The sequence below is a fragment of the Chionomys nivalis genome, chromosome 14 (genome assembly GCF_950005125.1).
Source record: "Chionomys nivalis chromosome 14, mChiNiv1.1, whole genome shotgun sequence".
NCBI classification, from domain to species: Eukaryota; Metazoa; Chordata; class Mammalia; order Rodentia; family Cricetidae; genus Chionomys; species Chionomys nivalis.
The window spans coordinates 43,413,392-43,440,604 of NC_080099.1; the positions used below are offsets into that span (position 1 = coordinate 43,413,392).

General features: G+C 44.5%; 1 protein-coding gene across 2 annotated transcripts in view; it reads right to left on the reverse strand.

Annotated features, from left to right (window-relative positions):
* Positions 1-2,826, reverse strand: part of Arhgap26 (Rho GTPase activating protein 26) — a 392,964-nt gene extending 390,138 nt beyond the window's left edge. For both annotated transcript variants that reach the window (XM_057788492.1, XM_057788491.1), the window contains exon 1: positions 2,343-2,826. In XM_057788492.1, the coding sequence (XP_057644475.1) occupies positions 2,343-2,496 (154 nt within the window). In that variant the 5' untranslated portion in view covers positions 2,497-2,826. The remainder of the gene's footprint in view (positions 1-2,342) is intronic.
* Positions 2,827-27,213: the final 24,387 nt, after the last annotated feature.

The window sequence follows — 27,213 nt, forward strand, 5'->3', positions numbered from 1 at the left end:
TTTTCATTAACAGTAATGATCTGATTGAGGAAAATTACTATACAGGAACTAATATACAAAGCAGCAGGCACCTCACGATAACTCAAGGCCTAAAGCAGTGTGAAAACCTGTTAGACGTCAAAGAGGTTGTATCAGTCACACTCTCTGCTGACGCAGAGGGGCACAGTCTTAAAATGAAGAAGTCTTTGAACCAAGTCACAGAGCCAATCCATCCCAGCATTGCAAAGATGCTTACTATCTAAAGAACCCACGCTCCTCGGAAATAGTAGAAGACAAATTGCCAGTCACCCAACACACCTTCCTCAGAGTCAAGGCTCTGATAAAATGCAAGTCCAAATTCTAGCAGGTTTGGTCCTGCAGGCTCCCTTCTGGGCAAGAAGGATAAAACAGACTGAGAGTTCTACACTGGTCAGAATTACATTTCTATCTCAGACCATGCAGCTTCAAAAGCTCAGGGTTAGTGATTCCCTAAGCCTGTATTCTCATTAGCAAAATCAAGAGAGATACATGAGATTAGCACACAAACAAGCCGTGGCTGTCACAGAATTTTGTGCCTCTGTAGTCATAGGAGCAGCCAAATATCACTGCTACATCCCTGGTATCCAATGCAATGCCCAGGAAACAGGAGGCATTTGCGATGTTTGCTGAGTGAAGCATAGGATCAGCTTAAGCTAGCCTAAGGTCTGCCATGATGGTATGGAGCATGCCTTTAATCACAGCCCTCTTGGGAGGCTGAGGCAGGACGATGATAGGCTCCAGGCAAGTCTGGGGTACAAGGAAACCCTATTTCCAAGAAAGAAAGAAAGCAAGCATAAGGGTCAAGCAAAATTTCCAGACCCAACTTCTAAATGGACCCCAAATTTACTTCAAACTAGAAGGCACTTGTTCCCTGAAACAAGGCAGGCCCTGGTCTTTGACAGAAGAAGCTGTTCCTCCTGCCCAGGTAAGTCACAGCCTCCTGCAGAGACTCTGCCCTGGCAAGCCTCCTGATGTCAGCCTGGCACTTTTATTTCACCCCCAGAAGACTGGCACTTCCCTGACATTCCATCCTCTTGCCCTTCCATTTTCAAAGCAACAGGCTTACTAAATGGCATCTTGGCCCTTAAGCTTTTCTTTAAAGAACCATTCTGGGGATCATTCTTACAGCTAGGACCCAACTCTGGTGAGGCAACCATTCTTAGCAGAAAGATAGCATCTATTAGGAACCCATCACAGAGACAGGAAAAGTAAAGAGTCAAGACAATTCCACTACCCGCCTCCACTTCCTGAGTATCAAAACGAAAAGATCGCCTGAACTATTTTTAAAATGAACCCAATGAAAAGGTACCCTTCTCGCCCTGCAAGGTGCTCAACCCTAGAATGCTTGGATTTGACCATAAAGAGAAACTCTAGTCTTGCTCTGCAAAAGTTAGGTGGCACAAAAATTTTAATACACATATACACCTTGTACAAAAAGAGGGGAAAAAATTTAAATGGCTTCCCAGAATCTCAGGGAACCTTTAAGATGAGCTTAAACTTCTTTTTTCTGAGGGAAGGCTGAGGACATCCCCTCTCAGCCTTTTGAATTTTCAAGGATAGCCGAAGGGGCGGGGGTGGGGGGGAGAGCAAGGGAGCGGGAGAAGGAGAAAGACGGATGTGTTCGTTCTATTTTTAAACCTTCGCCCACAGTTTAGAGTAAAGGAACACTCTGGTTCTATACTCCCACCCCTGTCACCTTCTGCTAAGCACAAGAATCAAAACCTGCACACGTACACCGCATTGCTATGTCTAGGGATGACTGTCAATGCTCCCAGGAATATAGCTAACCAATCACTCCAACGCAGAGAACCCGGCAGTCCGGACCAGGCTGTAGCTGCATGCAGGGCTCGTGCAGAGCTCAAAGCAGTCGCCACCCTCCTCTTCCCAGGGATGGGCAGCGCCCCCTTGGTCTGTTCCATTCCCAAGCCGGGGCAACCGGCTGGGCACCCGGGGTGAGCAACTCGCCGCCTAAGGACACCGAGCCGTGGAAGCGCCGAAGCGAGGGTTTTTTAGCAGGCTGCCGCAGGCTGGGCGCTCTGGCCTCAGGCCAGAAACACCTGTGTCGCACACACCCACCCTTTCCACAGTGCCACCCCGACTGACCACCTCCTGGCTGTCCCCGAATGCCGAGGACTGGGTGGCCAGACGCCTCCAAGGCAACTGACTCGCTCTTTTCTCACGTCCTTCTCGCCCGAGGCGAGCATCGACACCCGTCACTCAGCGCCCGGGGGTGGGGGGGGGAGGAATGAAAGCGGGCAGCGCGCGGGCTACCCAGAGCCGAATACCGCCGCCCCGAGCCCTCCAGCGTGGCTCCGGACACTCACTCTTGAGCGCGCTAATGAGCGACTTCCCGTCCTTGATGAGCTCCTTGATGAATTTGTTGGTCTTGTCCAGCTCTGCTTCGTGTGACTTGAGCGTCTCTCGGAAGTGCGGGCTGTCGAGGCAGCAGTCGCTGAACTCCAGCGCCGGGAGCCCCATTCTGCCCGTGGAGCCGAGCTGAGGGGACGCGCCTCGCGCGCTGCTCAGCGGACACCCGCGACGACGGCCAATCCACAGGTGTGGCGCCGGCTCGCCCCGCGCGCGGGGTCAGAGGGAGCCGGAGACTCTGGACCGCGGCCGGGACTCAGCCGGACGGCGGGCGCTCCTGCGCGAAGCCACCGAGCGGCACGCGGGCTGGAGGCGCGGCTGGCGGACCCTCGGCGGCGCCGGGAAGTGAACGAGCGCGGCCACCGCCTCCCCGCCTCCTCTGCGGTTCGCTGCTCAGCAGGCTCGAGCGCCTTCTCACAGAAGCCTCAGCCGACCCGCCGGCGTCCGGGCCGCCCGAACCTGCTAGCGATGACCTAATCCACTGCAGGGCCAATCAGCGTGCTTGCCTCTGCCCGACCCCCAGGGCCGCTCGAGGACGCCCTGCCCTTCCGCGGTTCTAGTCCAATCATATCTTTCTGAAGGCGGGGTCTGAGTATGGGGGCGGAGCCCACGCTAACACTAGGTCCGCAGAGCAAGCCCCGCCCCCTCCCGCTCAGTGCTGGTTGCAGAACCAGAGCCCCGTGCAGCACTCTGTGATGGGTGCGCCCCTGCCACCCGAAACTGACCCACCCGGTGCTGCCCTAATCGGAGCCTGAAATGAGACGTCTGCTAATCTAGGGAACCGAAGAGCCTAGGTGTGCCAAGCAGGAAAAATCCTGAATAAGAACTGCTCTTCGTCTCAGCCCATCCGATACTCCTGAGCATTCCTGCTTGCACTCAAAATACAACCCCTTGCGCAGGAGAACTCTGAGCGCTCGGAGCTCCGCACGCCCCGCTTCCAGCCAAGTAGAACGTATTTGCTTCTTTAAATCACCAACTCTCCTAGCCTGCAGTCCTCTCGCCCCCTACTGTCCATCGCCCTCGTGGCCTCTCTGCTCGAAACCCGCCCACCGGCTGCCCCCCACCGAACGTTCTCACGTCCTTCGCAAGAATTTCGGCCGCCTCGTTTTCCTGCTGGGTTCCTAGCACCATTTTACACAATTCTGTCTAATGTCTGTCATCCTTCATTGCTGCACAGCTTCCCCGGGGCACGTGCCGGCGCAGTTCTCTGCTCGGGTGTTGCATTCCCATCAGCTAGAAGAGCGAATGGTATTTAAGAACAGAGAATGTGCACCGTGTGCGGTTGTACCTGATCAAGCATGTGTGCAGCCCAGGAATGCATTCCTCTCCACCTTCAGGGTGACCACCCTCGTCGTGATCCGTCACAGGAGTCAAGACTGACAGCTCACTCAGAGCATTTGGTAGGCTGGGTCTCAGTGTCGAGAACTGAAAGGGAAACTCTAGAGACTAGGGACTGCCTCTGGCTAAATTATTTTTGTGTACAGTAACTAACAACAGATCTTCAGTTGTGTGGACGTGCTTCTTTGTGTTTTCAATCGGTCTGCTACCGTACACACAGGACTAGACTCAGGATAGCACCAGGAGCCCAGAAAGAACTTGAATGGGCCTGTTCTAAAGAAGCCACAACCAAGGAATAGCCTTGTTGCCTGATGTTAGGATGGAGCTCCTAGACACTTCGAAACAACAAAGAAAAGTTTCAGGCTCCCAAGTGTCAGAAAAGGAGCCCTAGTGTGGGAAATTAATTGATGTATTTATTGAATGAGTAAATATGATCAATTTCATAGTTTGTATCAACAAAGCCAGACTGGAGAGCAGGCCCAGAGAGCAGATAAACAACAGGTAATTAGACCCTGAAAACAGTCATTCCTCCCTTGCTATAGATGAGGAAGATCTAGAATGGAAATTCCATGGAAGTTCCATGGAAGTAAATCTGCATACAAGGCTTGAGTACCTAAAGGTGGGTACTCTGATTATCTATTGCTCTATGATGGCTCTCACAAAACTTTCATGCTTTAAGACATTGACCACCCCTGGGAAGACTCTAGGGATCCAGCTTGGGGGCTCTGATTAGTCAGTTACGGACATTAAAACAGAGGTTCATCAACTGGACCACTGACACTCCTCAAGGAATTGGAGGCTTCTTCTCTGTGGACTGATTCAGATTTCCTCAGCGCCTGCAGCAAACAAGGCGAAACCGTCACGTTTTTGTGACCTAACCATGAATGTCATACACTTCTACTGTCATTCATTCTCATAACATGACCGAAGTATCTCAAGTGCTGTTGCCGTATCCTGTAGTTTACTTTCTTCTGTAGACAGGCTGCACAACAATGACAGGAAGAAACATGGCATATCGTGTAGTGTTCAATAAATGTTAAATGAGTGAAACAAAAGGAGATACATTACCATGTGTTGAGAAACGTTGGGCAAATTTGCATTCAACAGTACATGTATGTATAAATCATTCACTGTCATTTGTTTAGTTTGCGGTGGGCACTGTTATACTTTTTGACATGTAACTGATGTCTACAATGTACTACGTAACTTGAACCAGGTTACATAGACTGAGTAGTCTGTGTGGCACAAATATACTAACAAGCATGTAAATTAATGTGGGCGTGTTACTGGAGTCCAAGGCTACAGGTCTAAAGCAGGTCCTAACAAGGTCCTGCCACTTGCCTCTCTCCCTACCCCCCCCCATAGAGAAAATGATGAGGGGAAAGAAAAAATAGGTACACCCAGATCTGTCTTCAGAGGTACAATGAACTCTCAGATGACTCCGAAAAGAGCCAGAGGGGGAAGACAGGAAGCTTAAATAGTTAAACAAACAGCCTGGAGTGAACTGTGCTCTACTTGATCATTATCTCAAGCATTAAGTAAATTGCTGTTGCCTGGGAGGTATCCACAACTCCCACCACAAAATGCTTATCCTTCAGACTTGTTTGATCCCTGTGAAACTCCAAGGTAATCAGCAGCAAGGGAATGGGTGCAAGATGGAAGCAGAGATAACATTTCAGCCTGTTTACACTTACCCTTTGGGCACCTCTGGGCTTCTGCGTGTCCAAGAGTTGGTTCTTGTAGCAAAAGCAGTTCCTACGTCTTTGTTACAGCCATTCACAGATGTGTAAGAGTGCAGATAGTGAATAAGAGTCTTGTAAATTCAGTCTAGAGTCCTGGCAAATGACTTCCTACTCTTTTGGCAGTGTTATAAGTACAGTGATACTGAATACAACATTCTGCATGTAGAAGGTCTGCCTGTGTCTTTCTTAGAAAGCAGGCCCCAAGCCGGTGGTGGCGCACGCCTTTAATCCCAGCACTCAGGAGGCAGAGGCAGGCGGATCTCTGTGAGTTCGAGACCAGCCTGGTCTACAAGAGCTAGTTCCAGGACAGGCTCCAAAACCACAGAGAAATCCTGTCTCGAAAAACCAAAAAAAAAAAAAAAGAAAAGAAAAGAAAAGAAAGAAAGCAGGCCCACAAGGAAGGGGGCTTCGAAGATACAGAAGGATGGGATGTACAAGGAATAAAGAAATGAAAATAGATGAAAGACGTCAAGGTCAGCAATGACTTTCAGATGGAAAGGAAATGACAGCACTGAGTGTCTCTGGCCCTAGAGCTGAGACTCTGTTGCTGTGGGATTTATCTGGTTGGTTCATTTGTTTATGTTTTGGTGGTGGTGGTACTGGCGCTGAGCTGGTGCTATGGATGGAACACAGACTCTCTATCACCCCAAGCAGACACTTTCCATTGAATTCTCCCCAGCCATCCTCTAGGGACTCTCTCAGCTTCAATTTGTATTCAGAAAATTAGCTTTAAGTGAAGTAGGCCTATAATACCAATAGGCTGAGGATGATCTGGAGTTCAAGGCCTTTCTGGGCTACAGAATAAGTTCAAAGACCGCTTAAGTAAATTACTGAAGCCTTGTCTCAATTTTTTAAAAAGAGGATGGAGGATCTTGGTGCTGTAGCTCAATAAGAGAGTATTTGTCTTGGTTTGTTTTTTTGTTTGTTTGGTTTTGGGCTTTTTTGTTTTGTTTTGTTTGTTTTTTTCGTTTTTTGTTTTTTCTGCATAGGCCTGGCTGTCCTGGAACTCTTTCGAGGCTGGCCTCAAAGTCACAGAGATCCACCTGCCTCTGTCTCCTTAGTGCTGGGATTAAAGGCGTGCACCACCACCGCCTAGCTTGTTTTGTATATTTTAAGCTCCTGGATTCATCTGCCCTAGTACTACAAAAAGAATTAGTCATAAAAGAACTTTCTTCCTAAGATTACAGAAGTGACAAAATCGAAGCCAAGGATAGAATAGACCCCCTACAAATACATGGAGCATTGGGGAATTGTACCCCAACACACACAGCTAAGCAAGGTGCTGTGGTTGGAGATGGGGGGCTTTGCACTGCACAGGCTGATGTGGCAGTGTGCAGTACACACAACCCTCATCAGCCCCTCCCAACCACATTCCCACGGTGTCATGATTCTAGCCTGCACTTATTATTTTGTGGCCGGTACCATATGTATCTTCTCTTTGTGGTTGTAGAACAAGACACTAGTGTTCTGATTTTTAAAATAATGATTATTGTTTGTTGTAAATGTTCTGTATTTCAACTGCAATGTTAGTTACATGAGCACAGTATTTGTTAAAATTTATGGATCATTTTATTATTTTTTTAAATATTTATTTATTTATTTATTATGTATACAATATTCTGTCTGTGTGTATGCCTGAAGGCCAGAAGAGGGCACCAGACCTCTTTACAGATGGTTGTGAGCCACCATGTGGTTGCTGGGAATTGAACTCAGGACCTTTGGAAGAGCCGGTAATGTTCTTAACCACTGAGCCATTCCTCCAGCCCTATGGATCATTTTAATACACACAAATTACACATTCTCACATGTAGTAGAAACTGTGTCAAACAGTTACCTTTCATTTAGCATTGATTACAGTCCTGTGAAGTGGATACTGTTATTGTCACTATTTTACAGATAAGGGAAACTGAGGTACTACCCCCATTTTACAGACAAGGAAACAGGCTTGGAGAAGTAAGATATCTAAAGTTTCATAGCTTACTGGTAGAGCTTGGCTCAGACTTAAAATGTATCTCTCCAAAAACATCAGACAAACAAAAACACTATCTCCATACAGACACCTGCAACAAAAGTATGGCACCTTGAAATGGTGTTGTCTTAACAGTTTCCTCCCAGACTGAAACATTGCATCCTTCAGGGAGGTCCTTTAAGCAGAGAGGTAAACAATTCAAAATAGCTTCAAGAAGTCCTTGAAACTGATTCCCCAGTACCCCTACCCTCCACCCCAGAATAAGCAATAAGGCTACCGAAAGTCACTCTCAGACAAGTCAAGTTGCAAAGTGTGCTCTCAGACCAGACTAGCTGCCTGGAAGAAGGAGAAACCAGGGGGGTGCTTGGAAGAGATTTAGGCCAATGGAATCACTCTCCAGCCACTCAAGCTGCCCGCAGGCTGTGCAGTGGGCTCAAGGTTCCCAGATTTTGTATGCTGCCACCTATACTGGGGTGGGCTTTGGTGATACCACTGTCTTTGAGTCATTTCTGCTCCTGTCACTAACCCTTCACCCATGTTCTTCTAAGGAACCCCAATAAAACTCATTGGTTTCACCAAGCTGGACTCTGGTGATATTGGTACTTTGCTCTGTCATGGGCTCCCTATCTGGGGTGGGTAGACACATGCGTGGCGTCTCCCCAGAAAAATGTTGTCACATAATAGGTATTTCTAGACTTCACTGTGTATTATATCCCAGGCATATCAAAAATTCCACATGCCTCAGCCCAGGCTTTAAGTCTGAGGCCATACAGTTTGTTCGTTTTCCTGGAAAGAAAGAAAACGTTAAATCCATCTTGACACTACTGCTAATGCTCTTTAAGGGAAGTGGCAGCATTTCTGTAACGCTGTCTTCCCTCAGAAATGACTGATTCATCCTATGCACAGCACGCCTGCTACTTTCCATTTCGTGTCCATTAGTCATTTACGGGAAAAGCACTGCTAACCTGCTGCTGTGAGCGAGGCAGCTCCAGATACCGGATAAATATTAACCCAGTCTCCTCCCAACGGAACTGAGCTGAACTACCCGGGTCACCTGACCACTGGGACTTCCTGGGAGCCTAGCTCCACGCTGCCAGTGCGAATCAAAGGACTCTGAAGAGTCCAGCTAAAGCATTCGTTTGCTTAGGCTTTTCAGTAACCTGTCTCTTTCCCGACCATATAAACAATCCCAATAAACTAGCTAGTTCATTACACTGAACTTGGTGGAATCGTGTGTGTGTGTGTGTGTGTGTGTGTGTGTGTATGTGTTATGGCCCTGTCTGGGATGAAGTAGACTTTTTTTTTTCCTTTCACAGTCACAAAAAAAAAAAAAAGGCACAAAATAAGGTAGTACCCGGGTTTATTGAAAAATCTTGGTTGGGAGAAAATAGGGCAATACTTCAAGGGATGAGGTATTCTTTGATTCTTTTTGCCTGTGGAGAGGTAGAACATGAGAAGAACAGTAGTGTGAAGTAATTGTCCTGTGTCTACACACCCAGCCAGCGGGATACGACTACCCGGGAGGAGGGTATGGGAAGGACTTCTTTGATTTGTGACCTTACTTCTCTTTGAATCTCTTTCCAGAATGCACCATGATCCTGTTTTGTTTTGTTTTTTTAATCTTGCCTTCATTTTGTCTTTTGTTTTTGTGATGAGGTCTTGCTGCATAGCCCTGGACTTTGAACCATCCATGTCAGCGGTTCTCAGATTCTCAGCCTGTGGGTCGTGACCCCTTTGGTAATCCTCTGTCTCTGAAGATATTTGCATTACAACTAATAATAGTAGCAAAATCACAGTTGTCAACAAATAATTTTATGGCTGGTGGGTCACCACAACATGAGGAATTGTATTAAATGGTCTCTGTAAACCAGGCTTGCCTCAGACTCAGAGTGAGCCATCTGCCTCTGCCTCTCAGGTGCTGAGATTACAGACATGCACCACCACACCCAGACACCATCAGCTGAGATTACAGACTTGCACCACCACACCCAGGGCCCACCATCAGCTGAGATTACAGACATGCACCACCACACTCAGGCACCATCAGCTGAGATTACAGATAGACATGCACCACCACACCCAGGCACCATCAGCTGAGATTACAGATAGACATGTACCACCACACCCAGGCACCATCAGCTGAGATTACAGACATGCACCATCACACCCAGGGACCATCAGCTGAGATTACAGATAGACATGTACCACCACACCCAGGGACCATCAGCTGAGATTACAGACATGCACCACCACACCCAGGCACCATCAGCTGAGATTACAGACATGCACCACCACACCCAGGCACCATCAGCTGAGATTACAGACATGCACCACCACACCCAGGGACCACCAGCACACTCCTATTATCCAATGGTTGTTTTTAGAGAAATTTGACTTTAGAGGAAAAAAAACACAAGTTTTTTCACACTAAAGCACTCCCCCGCCCTACTTTGTTTTCTGCTTTGTTTAGTTTTCCCAAGGATGCTCTGCTGAGCTGAGCCAGGCCAGAAAGGAGTTTGCTTTGATCCTGGTGCGAAGAGAAAAACAATAACAATATGATGACTTTTTCACGAAGTATATTCCATTTGCAAGAGAGTTCAGGGTTTTGTTTTGTTTGGGGATTATATAATGTCCATGTGTTTGGCATTAGTAAACACATCCCCTTTTAAATGAGATGATGAATGAAGAAGGTAGTTAGTTTAAAAAATATTCTTTGGGGGCTGCAGAGATGATTCATTCATTAAGAGTGCTTCCTGCCCTTTCAAAGGACCCAAGTTCAGTGTCCGGTACCCATGACAGGCAGCTCACACCAACCCATAATCCAGCTTCTTTGAGAGATCCAGTATCCTCTTCTGCTCTCAGGCAACACCCACAGACATATGGCATACACACACACACACATACACACGCACACACACATACACACACACACATACACATGCACACACACACACCACGCACATACACACATACACACGCACACACACATACACACATACACACACATACACATGCACACACACACACCACGCACATACACACATACACACGCACACACACATACACACACATACACATGCACACACACACCACGCACATACACACATACACACATGCGCACACATGCACAAATAAAAATAATATTTAAAAACTCTTCAGAAAAATTAGAATTGATATTATATATCATCCCAACTTTGTTTTTTGTTTTACTTTTGATGCAGAAGTGTGAGAAAGAGCTCAGACTCCGGGCCTTGTGCTGCCTGAGCCCTGTGAGTTGCATCAGAAAGAGCAAGAAACCAGGACAGCTTCACAGCCTAGGCCAGTGGCCAACAAACTTCTCCCATAAAGACCTGGAAAGTCCAACTTTTCCATTAAACTTACTCAGCTCCAACACCAACACCGAGGCATAAGACCAGCCACAGATGATATGTAAATGAATTAGCATAGTGGCTGTGTTCCAATAAGCTTGGGGACACTGAAATTTCAATTTCACACAATTTTTACAAAATAGTCCTCTTGTTTGGTTTTTTTTTTTGTTTTGTTTTGTTTTTAAAACATTTTAACATGCAATAACGACTCTTTGCTTCCAGAGCATAAAAAAGTAGAGACAGACTGGAACTAGTCAATGGCCATCTTCGTGGATCTCTGGTCTAATGAAATAAAAGCAAATGGACCAAGGATATATCAAGATGTTGTAAGTGAAGGACCTCTGAGCCAATAAATGTCTATCTTAGGGAATTCAATTGGCCCCTTTGATGGGCTTGTGGACTGGATAGGGGGGAGGGTCATGAGACCCTCAGCTGAGCATCCAGCTGTTCCCTAACCAGATGTTTCCTGCAATGCTGCCTTCAACTGCACATGGCCCAGGAAGCAGCTAGAGCAGTGGTTCTCAACTTTCTTAATGCTGTTACCCTTTAATACAGTTCTGTCATAGATAGCATGGCGTGGGTGTGTGGGTTCACGCAGGCCCATGAATGAAGATTCAGAGATCCTTTGAGAATGAACTTAACCTTTGAGGCTGCAGAGGTCCCAACCTCAGTAGACTGAAGTACTTTCCCTTAGCCCATGGCATTTTTATTTTTCCCTATATTTACACTTGGCCAGTAGATTTCCATATGCTCAAAACAACCTGAATGAAGCTTCCAAAAATACAATGCCAGGTGCAAATACCTGATTCAGGAGGTACCGCAGTTTTCCAGCTGCCCCTAACCAAGTTTTGCATAGACTTTGTATCCATGAAAAACTCTCACGCAAGATTCACATAGGGCCACAAAAGGTATCTATAACACAAAGGATGGATTAGGGCTGAGTGCTAACTCCAGAGCTGAGGGTGGGGGTGGGGGTGGCTTGCTAACGCTCCAGCCAGGCCAGCAGGAAACTCTGCTACACTGTTTCTCATATAGTGGTGACCCCAAACCATAAAATTACTTTTGTTGCTACTTCATAACTGTAATTTTGAGACTGTTATGAACTGTAATGTAAATACTTTTGAAGACTGGGGTTGTGCCAAGGGGGTCATGACCCACAGGTTGAGAACCTCTTGGCTGGAGTATATAAGTCTGCATGGGGAAGGGATTCCATCTATGCAACTGCAGGAAAGCCCTCATCCCTGCTGAGTAAAGCTTTTCCAGGTGTGAACTGGAAAATCAAGTCAGGGAGGAACACCCACACCCATGTAAGAAACCCTTCACCTAGGCTCTGTAAAGAAGCCTGATAAACTCATTGGTTTCCTCAGAGTGAACTTTGGCAGAATTGTGCCTCAGTTGGTACTTGGGACCTTAGGAGAAGGGGTAGATGTGTGGCTTGCGCCCTACCCTGAGAAAGAATTTTAGCAATACAAAGCCAGGTACAGGTTCTGGTCTTTGAGTTCACACTGAGGAAAGCCTATTTCTGATAGCAGCATTAGCTTAGTATTCTAGATATAAAATAGAAATTAATAAGTAGTCCTTGCAGCTATTTTTCATGAGAGGAATGATAATGGCAATGAGAAACTGTTTAACAATGAAAAAGAAACAAATGATATACACAAGTACAATAGGGAAAAGTAGAAAATGTGTCTGCTGAGGTGATTTAAAAAACCCAGTTTCCTATTTAAAAAAAAAAAAATCACAGATACGGAAAAGTGGGCCCACCAAATATCAAAAGATTTGGTGTCCACAAGTGGGCAGGTGCATAAAAGCCAGAGGATTACCTGAGATGACACCCTCATGAGTATTATCTACTGCCTTTGAGATAAGCTCCTTCCTTAGCCTGGAGCTAACAATTTTAAGATAAATTGACTAGTCATTGAGCCCCAGGGATCTCACTGTTCTCTCCCACCCCCAATAATAGAATTACACGCGTCTGCCACCATGCTCTTCATTTCCAAATGGGTCCTAAGGCTTAAACTCAGATCCTCAGGATTGTGAGGCAAGCCCTTGCCAACTGAGCTATCCTCCAGTCCTACTTTACCCACAACAGATTATTTTTGAGCTAAGCTCAAACACTCACTGTTGGTAGTAGTTTCTGTCTGGCATGGTCCACAGCCATTCAGTCCCAAAGAAACATACAGAGGCTTACATTAATTATAAACTGGTTGCCCTATTAGCTCAGGATTTCTTATTAACTAATTCTTACATCTTACATTAACCCATAATTCTTGTCTATGTTAGCCATGTGGCTTGGTACCTTTTATCAGGGAGGCATTCTCATCTTGCTTCCTCTATGTCTGGGTGACAACTGCAGACCAAGCCTTTCCTCTTCCCCGAATTCTCCTGTTCTGGTAGACCTGCCTATACTTCCTGCCTGGCTACTGACCAATCAGCATTTTAGTAAATCAGTACAAGTGACAAATATTTACAGAGTACAAGATCATTGTTCCACAGCAACTCACGGAACCCCAGCACCATGGCTCTAAAGAAATAAAGCACCAATGTCAATCACATTATTTTTGAAGGAACCTTGTATGATGAAAAGAATTTTAATGAAAGGGGTTTTAGAGCATTACATTTGAATGCTACCTTTGATACTTACAAGCTTTAATTATGGGTAAGTTACTAAAGTTTCTAAGCCTTTATATTAAGTCATCAAGTATAATAATCAACTAAGTTTTAATATAGTTATAATGAAGAATTAAAATAATATGCAGAAAGCCTTTCAGGTATATCATAAATGCTGTGGTGGTAATTTCAGTGAAATTGACCCCCATAGGTTCATAGGTACTGGCACTATTAGGATGTATGGCCTTGTTGGAGAAAGTGTATCACTAGGAGCAGGCTTTGAGGTTCAAATGCTCAAGTTAAACCAGTGTCACTGTCTCTTCCTGCTCATCTAGATAAAGAACTCTCAGCTTCTTCTCCAGCACCATGTCTGCCTGCATGCTTCTTACCATGACAATGGACTAAGCTCTGAAACCATAAATCATCACAATTAAATGTTTCCCTTATTAAGAGGTTCCATGGCCATGGTGTCCCTTCACAAGCAATAGAAACCCTAACTAAGACAGATGGTCAGTGAAAGCTGGGCTTAGTGACATGTGTCTGCAATCCTATTGCTCAGAAGCCTGGGGCATAAGAATGGCCACAAGTTTGAAGTTTGAAATCCTATCTCAAAAGAAAAAAAAATTCTCACCCCTCAAAATGACCAATGAATAATTCGCACTATTATTATATGAACTTCTAGAATCTAACCATTTACCAAAGCTTTTTAAAAAAATCTTGAAATCACCATTTTTAAACTAAAAGAAGTAATGAAACTAAAATATTGCATTCTTGCAAAAATAGTGTTATTTTTGCTGGATGAAATAATCTACTCAGATATCTATTTATAACATTCTTGGGGAAAGACGCACATTTTCACCTATGGATTACTTTGACACAATTAAAGCAGATTTGTCATCGAAATGCCTCAAAGATTATTCTTCTAGAGTCTGTAAACTTTGCTTCTGTTCTGGAAATAATTTAGTAAAGATGAAAAATATGTTCTTTATTCATTTCTCTGTGTGTTGTATTTTTTGGGGTGGGGGTGTAGGGTTTTATATAACCCAGGCTAGTCTTGAGCTCCCTCTGTAGCCAAGACTAACTTGAACTCTCCCTTTGTAGCTCAAGACTACCCTGAACTTATCCTCCTGCCTCCACCTCACAAGTGCTGAGATTAGAGGCATGTGCCATCACACCTGATAAAATGTGGCATTTAAAGGCTGTAGTTAGAATATCATTATCTTGTCTCTTTCAGAGTAATACTAAAAACATAATAGTAAGTGTCAAACAGAGCTGGTCTTAAACCACCACTCTGCTACTTGACCTAAGGCAATTAATCTCTCTAAGTCCTTGGTTTTGATAAATGCAAAATGGAGGCAATAATCTGGCCTTTCTCAGACAGCTGTATGAACTTTCAATAATAGATGCTCACAATTGCTTCTTGGATCAGTATGTTCAAGTGTTGTTTGGGAAAAAAATGTTAGCTCAATAAAATGGCAACTAACCACATTGTTGGAAGGTGAATTTCGGTAAATTTCAGTTCTCTTTTGTTTCCTCAAGTGGAATTTAGATATATTTTGAAAGAATTGATTTTCAAAATTATACTGTGAATAATAGAGGTTGATGCGCAGATAAAAGTAGAATTGCAGGTAGGTGTCTTTGATTGTTCTAGTAAGCTACGAGCTGTAAGAACCAGGAACAGGATCCATTTAGAATGCTAAGAAGATTTGCTCAGTATCCTGAAGCCATTGGGATGTAACTCCTCAGAGATCTCCTCCTGCCTACTCAGTTGAAAGTTGCACCCCTTAACTCACTAAAATCATGTCCTTATGTCCTGTGCGGATGTGAATGTGGCATCAGCACCTAGAACAGCGCCAGGGAGTTGTCAAGAATGAATGATTTCACGAACTGGCAGCTTGGCCTACATCCAGTGCCTCAAGCTCTGCTTAGAAGTGTGACTGGAAGGCGAACAGGTCTCACAGCAACCCTGAGCAGGAAAAACTAAAGAGTAAACTTCATGCCCTGCTGGCCTAGGTGTGAAGTCTTGACCCACAGGGACTTGGATTTCTAGGGGAAGAACCAAGGGAACATGCACAAGCTGAGTAACTCCGTGCCACCACGAAGAAAGAGGGAAGAAAACTGAGACTGTCTCAAGCTAACCTTTGACTTACATGATGGGATGCTTCAATCAAGGAGGAAACTGCTATACAACACGATCCCCTTTAGCTCCTATAGTATATTAGGGGATCCTCTTTTCATATTGTGGAAAGTATCAAAGCCAAGAGAAACTTTAAAGCTAACCTTGACCTATGGTTACAGAATAAGCTCTAGGAGGAAACAGAAACTTAAAACTTTCAACTGTTAATTCTCTCAGCAGACACCTCTCAAAATCTTCCTAAGTTTTCATGTTGGAGTAGACATCAAAACTCATGGATGAACTCATTGTTCCCATGCCTACAAGGAAAGCTACCTGGCAGCCAGGAAACCTGATCTTTATGTGGGGGCGAGGGGAAGAGAGAGAAAGCCATGAAAGCCAGCTATGGGGAATTCAGATTGGCTTGAAGAATTTACAAGGCTTTCTAGAAGACCTGGTACCTCAACTCAGACTCATGTCATATGCAGATATTGAGGTATAGGGATGTCACCTGTCACACTGGGTAACACATGAGCAAAGCCACAATGGCATGAACCATGTGCTACATGCAGAAACCACACACACACGTGAGTTGACTCACTCAGACGTGCTGCTGAAACGGGCACAGAGGGCAGGGCACAGAAGCCCTAATAGCAAACCAAGGAGTATGATTTGGGGTCAATGCTGATGGAAGCCTAAGAGACAGAGGGGTGTGATGACATATGGACACACTTAGAGGCAGACAGAATGATAGGGAAATTGTGACAGTGGCCAAAGGTAATAACAGTTCAAAGCAGGAAAGGGAATGACACTCTAAATATGAGAGATTTCAGGATTAATGGGTCGAAATCAGTGAGACTTACAGTAAGGAGGACTAGAAGGAGAAAGCAAGGGAAACCCTCAACTCTTTGTCATGGGAAGTATTTCCAAAGCATAAGCAGAATAGGATTAGATGGATTTTAGCCATTATCTCTATTACTTATCTCTGTAGTAGTAATAGCAATAATAACAATAAAAAACCAAAAAACTCAACAAAAGCAACTTAAGAGAGAAAGGAATTATTTTGGTTCAAAGTTCCAGGGTGCAGTACATCATGGAGGGGGGAGTTAGCCATGGTGGCAGAAGCCAGGAAGCAGAAAGCAGAAGGAGATGAATGAATGCTCTCAGCTAGCTTTCTCCTTTTTATGAAGTCTAAGACCCAAAAACAAATGGTATTCCTACTTCTATGGTCGCACATGCTCCTGAAGGCTTGTCTCCTTGGAATTCTAGATCCTGTAGAGTTGAATACATTAACTGTCACAGGTGTGTTGACTTAGAAACACCAAGGGGAAAACACTCATTCATTCATTCATTCATTCATTCATTAAAACCTGGTTGGGAAGTCCCTCTATGTGACTTTGCATATGAATTTGAAGAAAGAACTGGGAGTCACTGGCATGTGAATCATCAGGCGTTAACCCCTGAGCATGGCTGACACCGTCATGTCATGAGGACAAAGGAAGTTCTTAGGGGGAATCTGCTGAAGCATGGATAGAGTCACTCTGCCAGAAAATATAAAGAAAGAAAAACAGGGAACAAAGAAGAACTTCTGGAGAACACAGTATGGGTAAAGGAGACAGAAAGAGAGCATCCAGAAAGACAAAGTCAGAGAAATAAGCTGAGACAGATCCAGAAACTAAGCATATAGCCTATTACCAAAGCCTTTGGAGCCTTCACCCATTGTAGAGCTTCTTCGCGAACTGTTCCTAAACTCTAAGAAGGTCTCTAGACAAATTTGGATTGGGGAGATATTAGTTATTTTCCTCATTGCTCTGACAAATACCTGATCAGAAGAAATTTAAGGAAGAGAGGGTTTATTTGAACCCAAAGTAAAAATGAGGGTAAAATCTATCAAGTGGGCAAGTCACCGTAGCAGGAGCGTGGAAGGGCTGGTCACAATGTGTCTACGGGAAATAAAGCAAAAAATGCTGGAGCTCAGCTCACATTTGATTTGCTCCTCAGACCCCAACCTGTGGAGAAGACTCCACTACCACTCAGGGTGGCTCTTTCTACCTTAGTTAAACCCCGCTGGAAACATCCTGTCCTAGGTGACCTCAATTCCCATGGAGGGGATGTGTGGGATTTCCCTCTGTATGCTGTGAATACCATAGTTAATAAAGACACTGTCTTGGCCTGTGATATGGCAAAAGAGTAGAGCTGGGTGGGGAAAACTAAAATGAATTCTGGGAAGAAGAAATGAGAAGAAGCCATGTAGCTGCCACCGGAGACAGACACGGGAACTTTACCCGGTAAGCCACAGCCTTGTGGTGACACACAGATTAATAGAGGTGGGTTAAATTAAGATATAAGTTAGCCAGAAATACGTTTAAGCTATTGGCCAAACAGTATTGCAAATAATATGGTTTCTGAGTAATTATTTTGGGGCTGAGCAGCCGGGAACAAACAAGCAACCTCATCTTTTTTTTCTAGAGTTTTGTTATATTACAGTCTAAAGGGGATATATAGATGATAATTACAGTCATCGTTACCAAACTTAAATGTCAAGTCTATGTTAGTATATGCTTTATCTTTAAATAAATTCCCCTCATTCATGGTTTTTTTCATTCTTGGTGTTAACTCCCTTCTGCTCATTTAAACCAGAGGATGCAATTTGATCAACTAAGTAGTCTGATTGTAACATTTATTTAGAATTACATATTCAAGTACTGATGAGAGATTTGGCTTCTGGTCATTTCCATATGAGCATGATGATTACTGGTTGTAAAGATCTGGTTTGGGTTTGGTTTGTCCTTTGCCTACTTTGGGTCAATATTCCTGTCTTATAGTAGCAGCATCTAAGTTTGTCTTGGAGAAAGTACTTTCTCATTCCTATTGCAAGTACTTTAGGGAGAGCTGACTTTACTGGGCTTCAGATAAAAAGCATTTGGCATACAGTTGACCAGTAAGACATTGTAGCTTAAGTTTGACATGATCCAGTCAGAGGCAATGAGATAAAAATGTTTGTGCCTGATAGAGCAACCAGGCCACAGGTATGCTCTGATGAACAGGAAGCTGGATGGATGCACAGCTGGAGCTGCTGTGGTCCAACATTGTGGGTATCTGGATGGATGCTCACCTAGGGCTGCTGTGGCCCAACACTGTGGGTAGCTGGATGGATGCACAGTTGGAGCTGCTGTGGTCCAACACTGTGGATAGCTGGATGGATGCTCACCTAGGGTTGCTGTGGTCCAACACTAGGGTTAGTTGGATGGATGCTCACCTAGGGCTGCTGTGGTCCAACACTGTGGGTAGCTGGATGGATGCACAGTTGGAGCTGCTGTGGTCCAACACTGTGGGTGGAGACTGTCAGAGAATGAAGCCAATGCAGGTGAAAATGAAGCGAGCTCAAATGTTGCAGATGTTGCTTGACACCTGGCCTCTGCACATCCCTGAAACTAGCATACTGCTGTTCTTTTCAGCATGCGCCACTACATTCTCTGTCTAAACTTTGTCAGACTTTTATGAATTTTTCCATTGCTTGTAACCAAAAGTCCAGGCAAAAAACCTAATTTCATCTCTGCTTTCTCTGCTTTTCACCAGCAGGGAACCGACTATCCAGTGACACGGTTATTTGCAGCTGGCCCATCATGCATGCATTTGCGGGACAGCCTCCCACTCTGTTTCTGCCTTATACTCCTTCTATCCCAGGGATCTGTTCCTTGCCTGAACTCCTTGAACTTGCAGCCTCAGCAGTGGACTTATTGCTTCTCACGTACTCTCCCTACCTATTCTAATCGCCTACACCAGACTCCTTCCGCCCTGCAAGTTTGTTTGTTTGAATAAGAAGAGACAGAACTGGCTGGTAACCACTTCTGTCCCCAGGACTGGAAAGCCCAGTGCCAAATTATCGGATACTGGCCCCCACCCAGCACTGCCGGTAGGTACACTCTGTTCAAGCTCCGGCCTTCTGGTCCCCAGCGAGCGAGCCTAGTGTCTAGCCTGCTGCTTTTCCTTTCTTCCCTCCTGACGGCAGGTTTAGCTCAGTGTTATTTTCCAGTTCTGTCATATCTGTCACTGCTGTGTCATCCCTCACGTTTGCCATTTCCCTTCCAGTAATCTTGGATTTTAAATCATAACTCAGTGATCTAGAGCAATCTATCATCCAAATATTATTTCATAACCACTCAGTAGAATTCTCCCTTCTCATATGAGGTTGTTTCCTCTTCTCCCGCCTCCAGTCAGGTAAGAAAAGCCTCTCATGGCTGCCAGGGGAGGAAAACAAACCTTCAGAATCATAGATGAGTTTCCCTTCAGCTTTCCCAAAAACACTGGGAGATAACAAAGGGATGAAACTTTCTCTGAGTACGGGTAAGGACTTGATCTCCTTTCTCCCTTTTACCATCTTTCTCTTGTCTAATACACATAAACTGAGTCATCTTTTGTGGGCCTGTCAAGCTCTGGAGAATTGAACTATAATCACTATACATTCAGCAAACCTTTGGTTGTCCGTTACACACCAAGCAATGCACTAAGTAATGGTGAACGAGACAGGCAAAATCCCTTCTTTTGTTCAGATCAGACCCCTGCGAGGGCAGAAAAGAGACCTCAACGAATATGTGCAAACAAATAAATAAGAGTGAAATGTCAGAGGATGAGAGGGCTGCAGTGGCAATACAAGGGGTAGCGTATTTCAGAGGCGGGGGACCTGCGGTGACAAAGTGGTCAGAGAAGACAGCACTTGATCTAATCCAAAGAATTAGACTCAAGTCAGTGTCCCAGAAGGGCCAGCATGGACAGCATGAGCAGCGTGGGCAGAGGTTCCTGAGCATAGAGCAAGCTTGCTGTGTCACAGCAGAGGCTAGCAAGCTGCAACCCAGAGGATAAATCCAATCCCTATTTCCCACTCCCCACTTCCCCATCTTCCCCCCATCCCTCTCCTCCTCTGAAGGTGAGGAGTAGAGAAGTAATGGCAGTGGTAAATGTAGTATGGTGTGTATGTGTGTGCTTGTTCCTACAGGTGTTCGCACATGTGTGCAGGAATGCATTCAGGTACATGTTTGTGGGAGTGCAGGCCAGAGGTAAATGTCAGGGGTCTTTCTTTGATCACTCTCTACCTTTAATTTTGGAGATAGTGTCTGTCATTGAACTGGCTGGCTGACCAATGAGATTCAAGGATCTGCTCATCTCTTCCCCTCCTCCTTTTTCCCCACCCCCAACCCCAGTACTATGGTCACAGAATTTTCTTTCTTTTTTTATTGATTTTTATTGAACTCTACATTTTTCTCTGCTCCCCTCCTATCTCTCCTCTCCCCTTCAACTCTCTCCCAAGGTCCCCATGCTCCCAATTTACTCAGGAGATCTTGTTTTCTACTTCCCATGTAGATTAGATCCATGTATGTCTCTCTTAGGATCCTCATTGTTGTCTAGGTTATCTGGGATTGTGATTTGTAGGCTGGGGTTTTTTGTGTTTCTTTTTTGTTGTTGTTGTTTTATGTTTAAAACTCACTTATGAGTTAATACATATGATAATTGTCTTTCTGGGTCTGGGTTACCTCATTCTAGCTCCATCCATTTGTCCATTTGCCTGCAAATTTCAAGATGTCGTTTTTTTTCTGCTGTATAGTACTCCATTGTGTAAATGTACCACATTTTCCTTATCCATTCTTTGGTCGAGGGGCATTTAGGTTGTTTTCAGATTCTAGTTATGACAAGCAATGCTGCTATGAACATAGTTGAGCACATGTCCTTGTGGCACAATTGAGCATCCTTTGGATATATACCCAAAAGTGGTATTGCTGGGACTTGAGGAAGGTTGTTTCCTAATTTTCTGAGAAATCACCACACTGATATCCTAAGGGGCTGTACCAGCAATAGAGGGGTGTTCTTTTTACCCCACATCCTCTCCAGCATAAGTTGTCATCAGTGTTTTTGAACTTGGCCATTCTTACAGGTATAAGATGGAATCTCAGAGTTATTTTGATTTGCATTTCTCTGACGACTAAGGATTTTGAGCATTTCCTTAAGTGTCTTTCAGTCATTTTAGATTCCTCTGTTGAGAGTTCTCTGTTTAGGACTGTACTCCATTTTTTTTATTGGATTGTTTGTTCTTTTGATGACCAGTTTCTTGAGTTCTTTGTATATTTTGGAGATCAGACCTCTGTCTGATGTGGGGTTGGTGAAAATCTTTTCCCATTCTGTAGGCTGTCATTTTTGTCTTGTTGACCATGTCCTTTGCTTTACAGAAGCTTTTCAGTTTCAGGATCCCATTTACTAATTGTTTCTCTCAGTGTCTGTGCTACTGGGTTTATATTTAGGAAGTGGTCTCCTGCAGGCAAAGAGTTTTCTATATGGATTCTGAGGATCTGAACTCAAGGCCACCAAGGTGGCAAGCACTCCACCCACGAAGCCATCTCTCCCAGCCTGATGTCTTTATTCGCCTATGTCATGAGCTAAGAATGGGTTTTATATTTTTAAGAAACTACACATCATAAACAATAACTGACATTTCGTGATGCATGAAAAGTATGTGGAGTTCAAGTTTCGGCGACAATAAGTAAGTTTTACTGAACCATAGCCATGCTCACTCACTGATGTACTTCCCATGGCTGACGAGCTTTCAACTCTTGGCTGGGTTGAGCAGCAGCTGTAACTGTATGTGCCTGTAGCAGAAACTTTACAGACTCCTCCTGTGTTGAAGGGACAGCAACGCATCCTTCTTGAGGAAACACTGAATTTATTTTAATTATGTGCATTCCCTTTGCATTTAAAGAGTAGAAACTCTGTGTCTCACTGGCTTAAGTAATATAAAATATTACTTAAGTAAAATAAAGCTAAGAGGAGCCATTTTTTTTTACCCTTATAAAGAAAACATTTAATCAGGGTGGCTCAATCAGAGCTCCTCAAGTTCAGTCCATTATCATCACTGTGGAGAGCATGATGTTCAGGACGATGTGGTACTGGTTATATCTTGATATGCAGGCCACAGGAAGTTGACTGACATGCTCGGCAGTATCCAGAACAGAGGGAAAATCCAAGTCCAGCCCCAGTGACACACTTCTTTCAACAAGATCGTACCCATTCCAACAAAGCCACACTTCCTAAAAATTCCCTATCACATTATAGGGGTCAATAACATTCAAATTACCACAGTGCCACAATCAGGTCCTTTTTCATACTGGTGACTCTGGCTGGATTTCCTGCCATTTCCTGCTGCAATGCACTCAATAAACTATTCTTGCTCCTCTGGTCTGAAGGCAGAAACCATGTCCCACATGCAAATCCTTCTCCCAGGACTGTAATGGATAGTTGACTATATGATTGAAATGGATAAATTTAAAAGTCTGAGGTCGCACAGTCATTTAGTTAGGAATTTTAGAGGTTTAATCAAGAGGACAGCAAGGTCACTGACTTGGAAAGCAACAAATGGAGATCAAGGCCACCTATGTCACTTAGAGAGCTTGTCTCAGAAATATTTTTCTAAAAGGCTGGAAGTGCCATTGTTCTAGAATAGGTCTTTCCAGTGAGAAATAATTCCACACACTTAAGGGATTAATAAAGAAAAATCTCTGTAATGATAGCATGCATCCATCTCTGGCAAAGGCTCAAAGAGGAGAGAGACTAGAACAAATTTTGCATTCCACATATGGTGTCATTCTTAACTTTCTTTTAAAGCAAAGAAAACCAGCCTACAAATCACAATCTCAGAGAACCTAGACAACAATGAGAACCCTAAGAGAGACATACATGGATCTAATCTACATGGGAAGTAGAAAAAGACAAGATCTCCTGAGAAAATTGGGAGCATGGGGACCATGGGAGACGATTGGAGGGGAGGGAAGAGGCAGGGAGGGGAGCAGAAAAAAAAATGTAGAGTTCAATAAAAATCAAGAAACTTACTTGGAATGAGACAGAGCTTATGTAAGACTTCCCTCCCCAGATTTTATCCTTTCTTTCTTCTACTTTTCCTATTTTCCTCGCCTTCTGGCACCGCCAACTCAGGACAGTAAAGTATGACCTACTGTTTCACGCCAGTGATGTACTTACGACATAATTATGATAATATCTTTGTTGTGTTAGTCTCCCATTTGACTAACTGGCTAGACTTGCAGTTTTCTGTCACTATTTAAATTCTTCAAAGAGGAGCCATTTTGAATATAAAAACAAGTCCATTGGCCCTCGGACACCTATTAGGGACCTCAGTCAATGCTATGCAGAAGAGAAGAATCACCCAGCTGAACTCGGTTTGGTTTACTGTCCCAGAGATTTGTGAAATACAGTATAGATGATGTTGCTTTTGTTATTGCATTTTGTGGTAACTGCTTCATAATGATATACAACCAGAACAAACAACTTTAAATAAACAAATAGCTTTTCTGTTTGTCTGACTGAAAGGACCGTCGCAAAATGACTACAGTCGTTCAAGGAACACATCCAAATCCAGTAATGTCCAGAGAAATAGGAAAGATTATTCCCAGGAGAGGGAAAATGTAAGCTAAATGGAACCACCCACCTCCCTTGAGCCACTGGAGAAGGGAAAGACCTCTGATCATAATCTTATTCCAGAGGGAGCAGACGAGTTGATATCGGGTGTTGTGTTCAAACCTTTTTTCCCACCATTCTTCATTCACTCACTAACCTAGAATATTTTAGGTTGACTCACATGAATATCTACTCCTTACAAGTCAAAAATAGTCAAATAATTTTAATTTCCAATTGCTAGCTGTTTTATTCGGGTATCTTTGCTGGAATAAACACCACAACCAAAAGCAACTCAGGAAGGAAAGGGTTTCTATCACCCTACAACTCTCAGGCCACACTTCACCACTGGAGGAAGTCAGGTAAGGAACCTGAGGCAGGAATCTGGAGGCAGGGACTACATCAGAGACTCAGAGGAAGGCTGCCACTAGCTTGCTCCTTATGACTTGCTCAGCCTGGTTTCTCTGCTCTTCTTTTCTCAAGCCCTAAACGGCAAAGACCACCCAGCATAAGCTGGACCGCAAAAACATTTCTACACTAAGCCCAAATCATTCCTCTAAAACTACTGCATCTGACTTTTGGTTCTGCAATGTTCTTTCTCCATCGGATTCTTTGACGCTTTGGTACAGTGGCTTTCTGAGTTGTCTGCACACAAACTCAGAAGAGAAGGAACTGAAAATACAGATGACCTTGGGGCTGGAAAGATGGTTTGGTGGTTAGGAGAACTTGCTATGTAAACATGAGTACCTGGGGTCTAATCCCTTGTACCCACATCAAAATTGAACATGTCTGCCTGCACATGTAACCCCAGTACTAGGTGGAACAGGGAGCTTGTTGGGGAGAGAAAAGAGACATAAAAACAGGTAGGAACTGAAAGCTCGCTGGCCCATGCTGGCTGTTGTTGTAGTTCATAGATGCCATAGCAGGGTAGAACTCTGGGTTGCTTCCCTCCCTTGGCAGCTTGCATAGCACCTGCAGCAAATATGCAAGCTAGTCCTCAAGGAGGAAGCTCTCAGTCAGATCTAGCTCGGTCCTTCTTGAGCTCTGCGTCTGAAGTGCATGGCATCTTCAAAATTGGGACTTACCTAAAACTTCCGTGGAGCCAACCAAGGGCAACAGAAGTAGCCTCTATTGTTTTTTGGGGGGGACTCTTGGACTCCTCTGACCAACAACTAGAAATAGGGTTTGCATGCTTGGCACTGGGGTTTTTGTTAGATAGTCCATGGCTCTTGGGGAGTAGCTCCCGTGTTTTAACAAGTGCTACAGATAATCCTAATCTTCCAGATTGCTAAACCATTGCTTTGGCAAACTAGAAATAAAATAATATTTTTTAAACCTCCCATGTGGCTGTATCAGAAGGTTTTGTTTCTGGACTAGCTCAGTGGTAGAGTTCTTGCCTAACACATACAACCCTGGGTGCAATGCAATTTACAACAAGGAGGGAGAAGAGAGAGGGAGAGGGAGAGGGAGAGGGAGAGGGAGAGGGAGAGGGAGAGGGAGAGGGAGAGAGAGAGAGAGAGAGAGAGAGAGAGAGAGAGAGAGAGACTAAGACTTCATTTTTGCCACAAACCACTCTCATTCAGTCCCCAGTGACCCCTGCATTAGCTCTCTGACCCAGAAGCTCTCTGTAAAGTAACTCTTCTCACTATCTCATCCTACTGGTGGCCACACCTCAGTCGCCTTTATAAACCATCCCTCTCCACTATCAGAAGCCTGGTGGGACCATCAGTCGAAGAGCTCTGCTGCCTCCAGCTTAGCCAATCAGATTCTCTCACTCACAGGAAATTAAATTTGAGAGTCTGTTCCTTTCTGCTCTCCAATCTGCCCTGCGCTTTCTGAAACCTGGGTTTATTGTTTTGTTTTGTTTCTCTCTCTCTCTCTCTCTCTCTCTCTCTCTCTCTCTCTCTCTCTCTCTCTCTCTTACCCAGCTTTCCCTTGGGATCCATATGCAACCCACAGCCTTCTAGTGAATCCTTTGTTTTGCTGAAGTGAGCCAGTCTGTTCAACTTCTCAGAGAACCCAGAGTCTCTGCGAACCAAGATCTCCGATAGAGTGTTCTATATAATAATACCATAGTTCCCATTCTTATAAAGCCACTGTGAATGGCCCTTTTGTGACGGTCAGGACCGTGCCATGGAAGATCAAGAGCATATTTTAATAAGGGCGTCTTTGTTCCAGTAGTTCTAGGAAATGAAAATTCTTCAGTAGGATAAATGGTTACTCGCCGTCTTGCCGCAATATCTTAAACCGAAACAGGCTTTGGCTAAAACATTTTCTAAACAGGGATTATTATTTTGGACCTCAAGAAAAGAAAGGAAAAAGGAAAGTTTGGGCCCGGTTTAAAACACTACCCACCCCTCAACTCCACTTACCCTTTACACACGAATTTAAGGAAAGTTCAAGTATTTCGAAGAGGACTGGGAATTGTATTCAGATACAGGGAGGAAACAGCTTTGCTATCTGATGTCCTCTCTTAGCAGCCACTGTTTTGGTCCTCCCTCATCTCTATGTGGCAGTTAGCACTGTCTGTTGTCTCTGTTGACACCCCTCCTGATTCCAGCAAGCAGCTCCTGTGAACCAGGCACCGTCCTTGCCTTTTGCCTGCATCACCTCATTTAACCCCTACTATGCCCTTTAATGCCAATGCTATTGTCCCCGGTTTACAGAAAGGAAAGGGGAACCTTGGTGAGGTTAAATATCAAGGCTGATAAACCACGGGGTCACTTAATCTGTGTCTTCATTGTTAGGTCTCAAACCCAGGACAAACGGCTAACTGAGGTGCCTATGTAAAAAATCAAAGCAGACCTGACTGCCAGGCTCTTCCAGTAACCCTCAGTCCCTACCTGTTACAGGTGTGTACAGCAAACCCTACCCCCTAAACTAAACTTCTCTATATAATCCAGCCTTTTTGGTTACCTGGCCCTTTTGTCTACTCTTTTCTGTCCTGGTTCTCCTCTCTCTCCTCCCCCCTCTCTTCACAAGGCCCAGTCCAGGGTTATGTTCACTCTTCAGCTTCCTAGATGGCTCTGCTTCTGGCTATGCTCCCTTTTATCTATGATAAACTTTCTCCTCCACCACACCTAGGAGCAGTCATGTCCTCCCTTTTTTCTTTCCTCTTTTCATTCACTCGTTTTCCCCAGGTCGTCCTTACACAATGCCCCTTTGCCTTAAGTTGAAAGAATGCCCAGTCCAAGGCCAACACTGTAGAGTGTTAAGTGAGACATCCTACCTCAA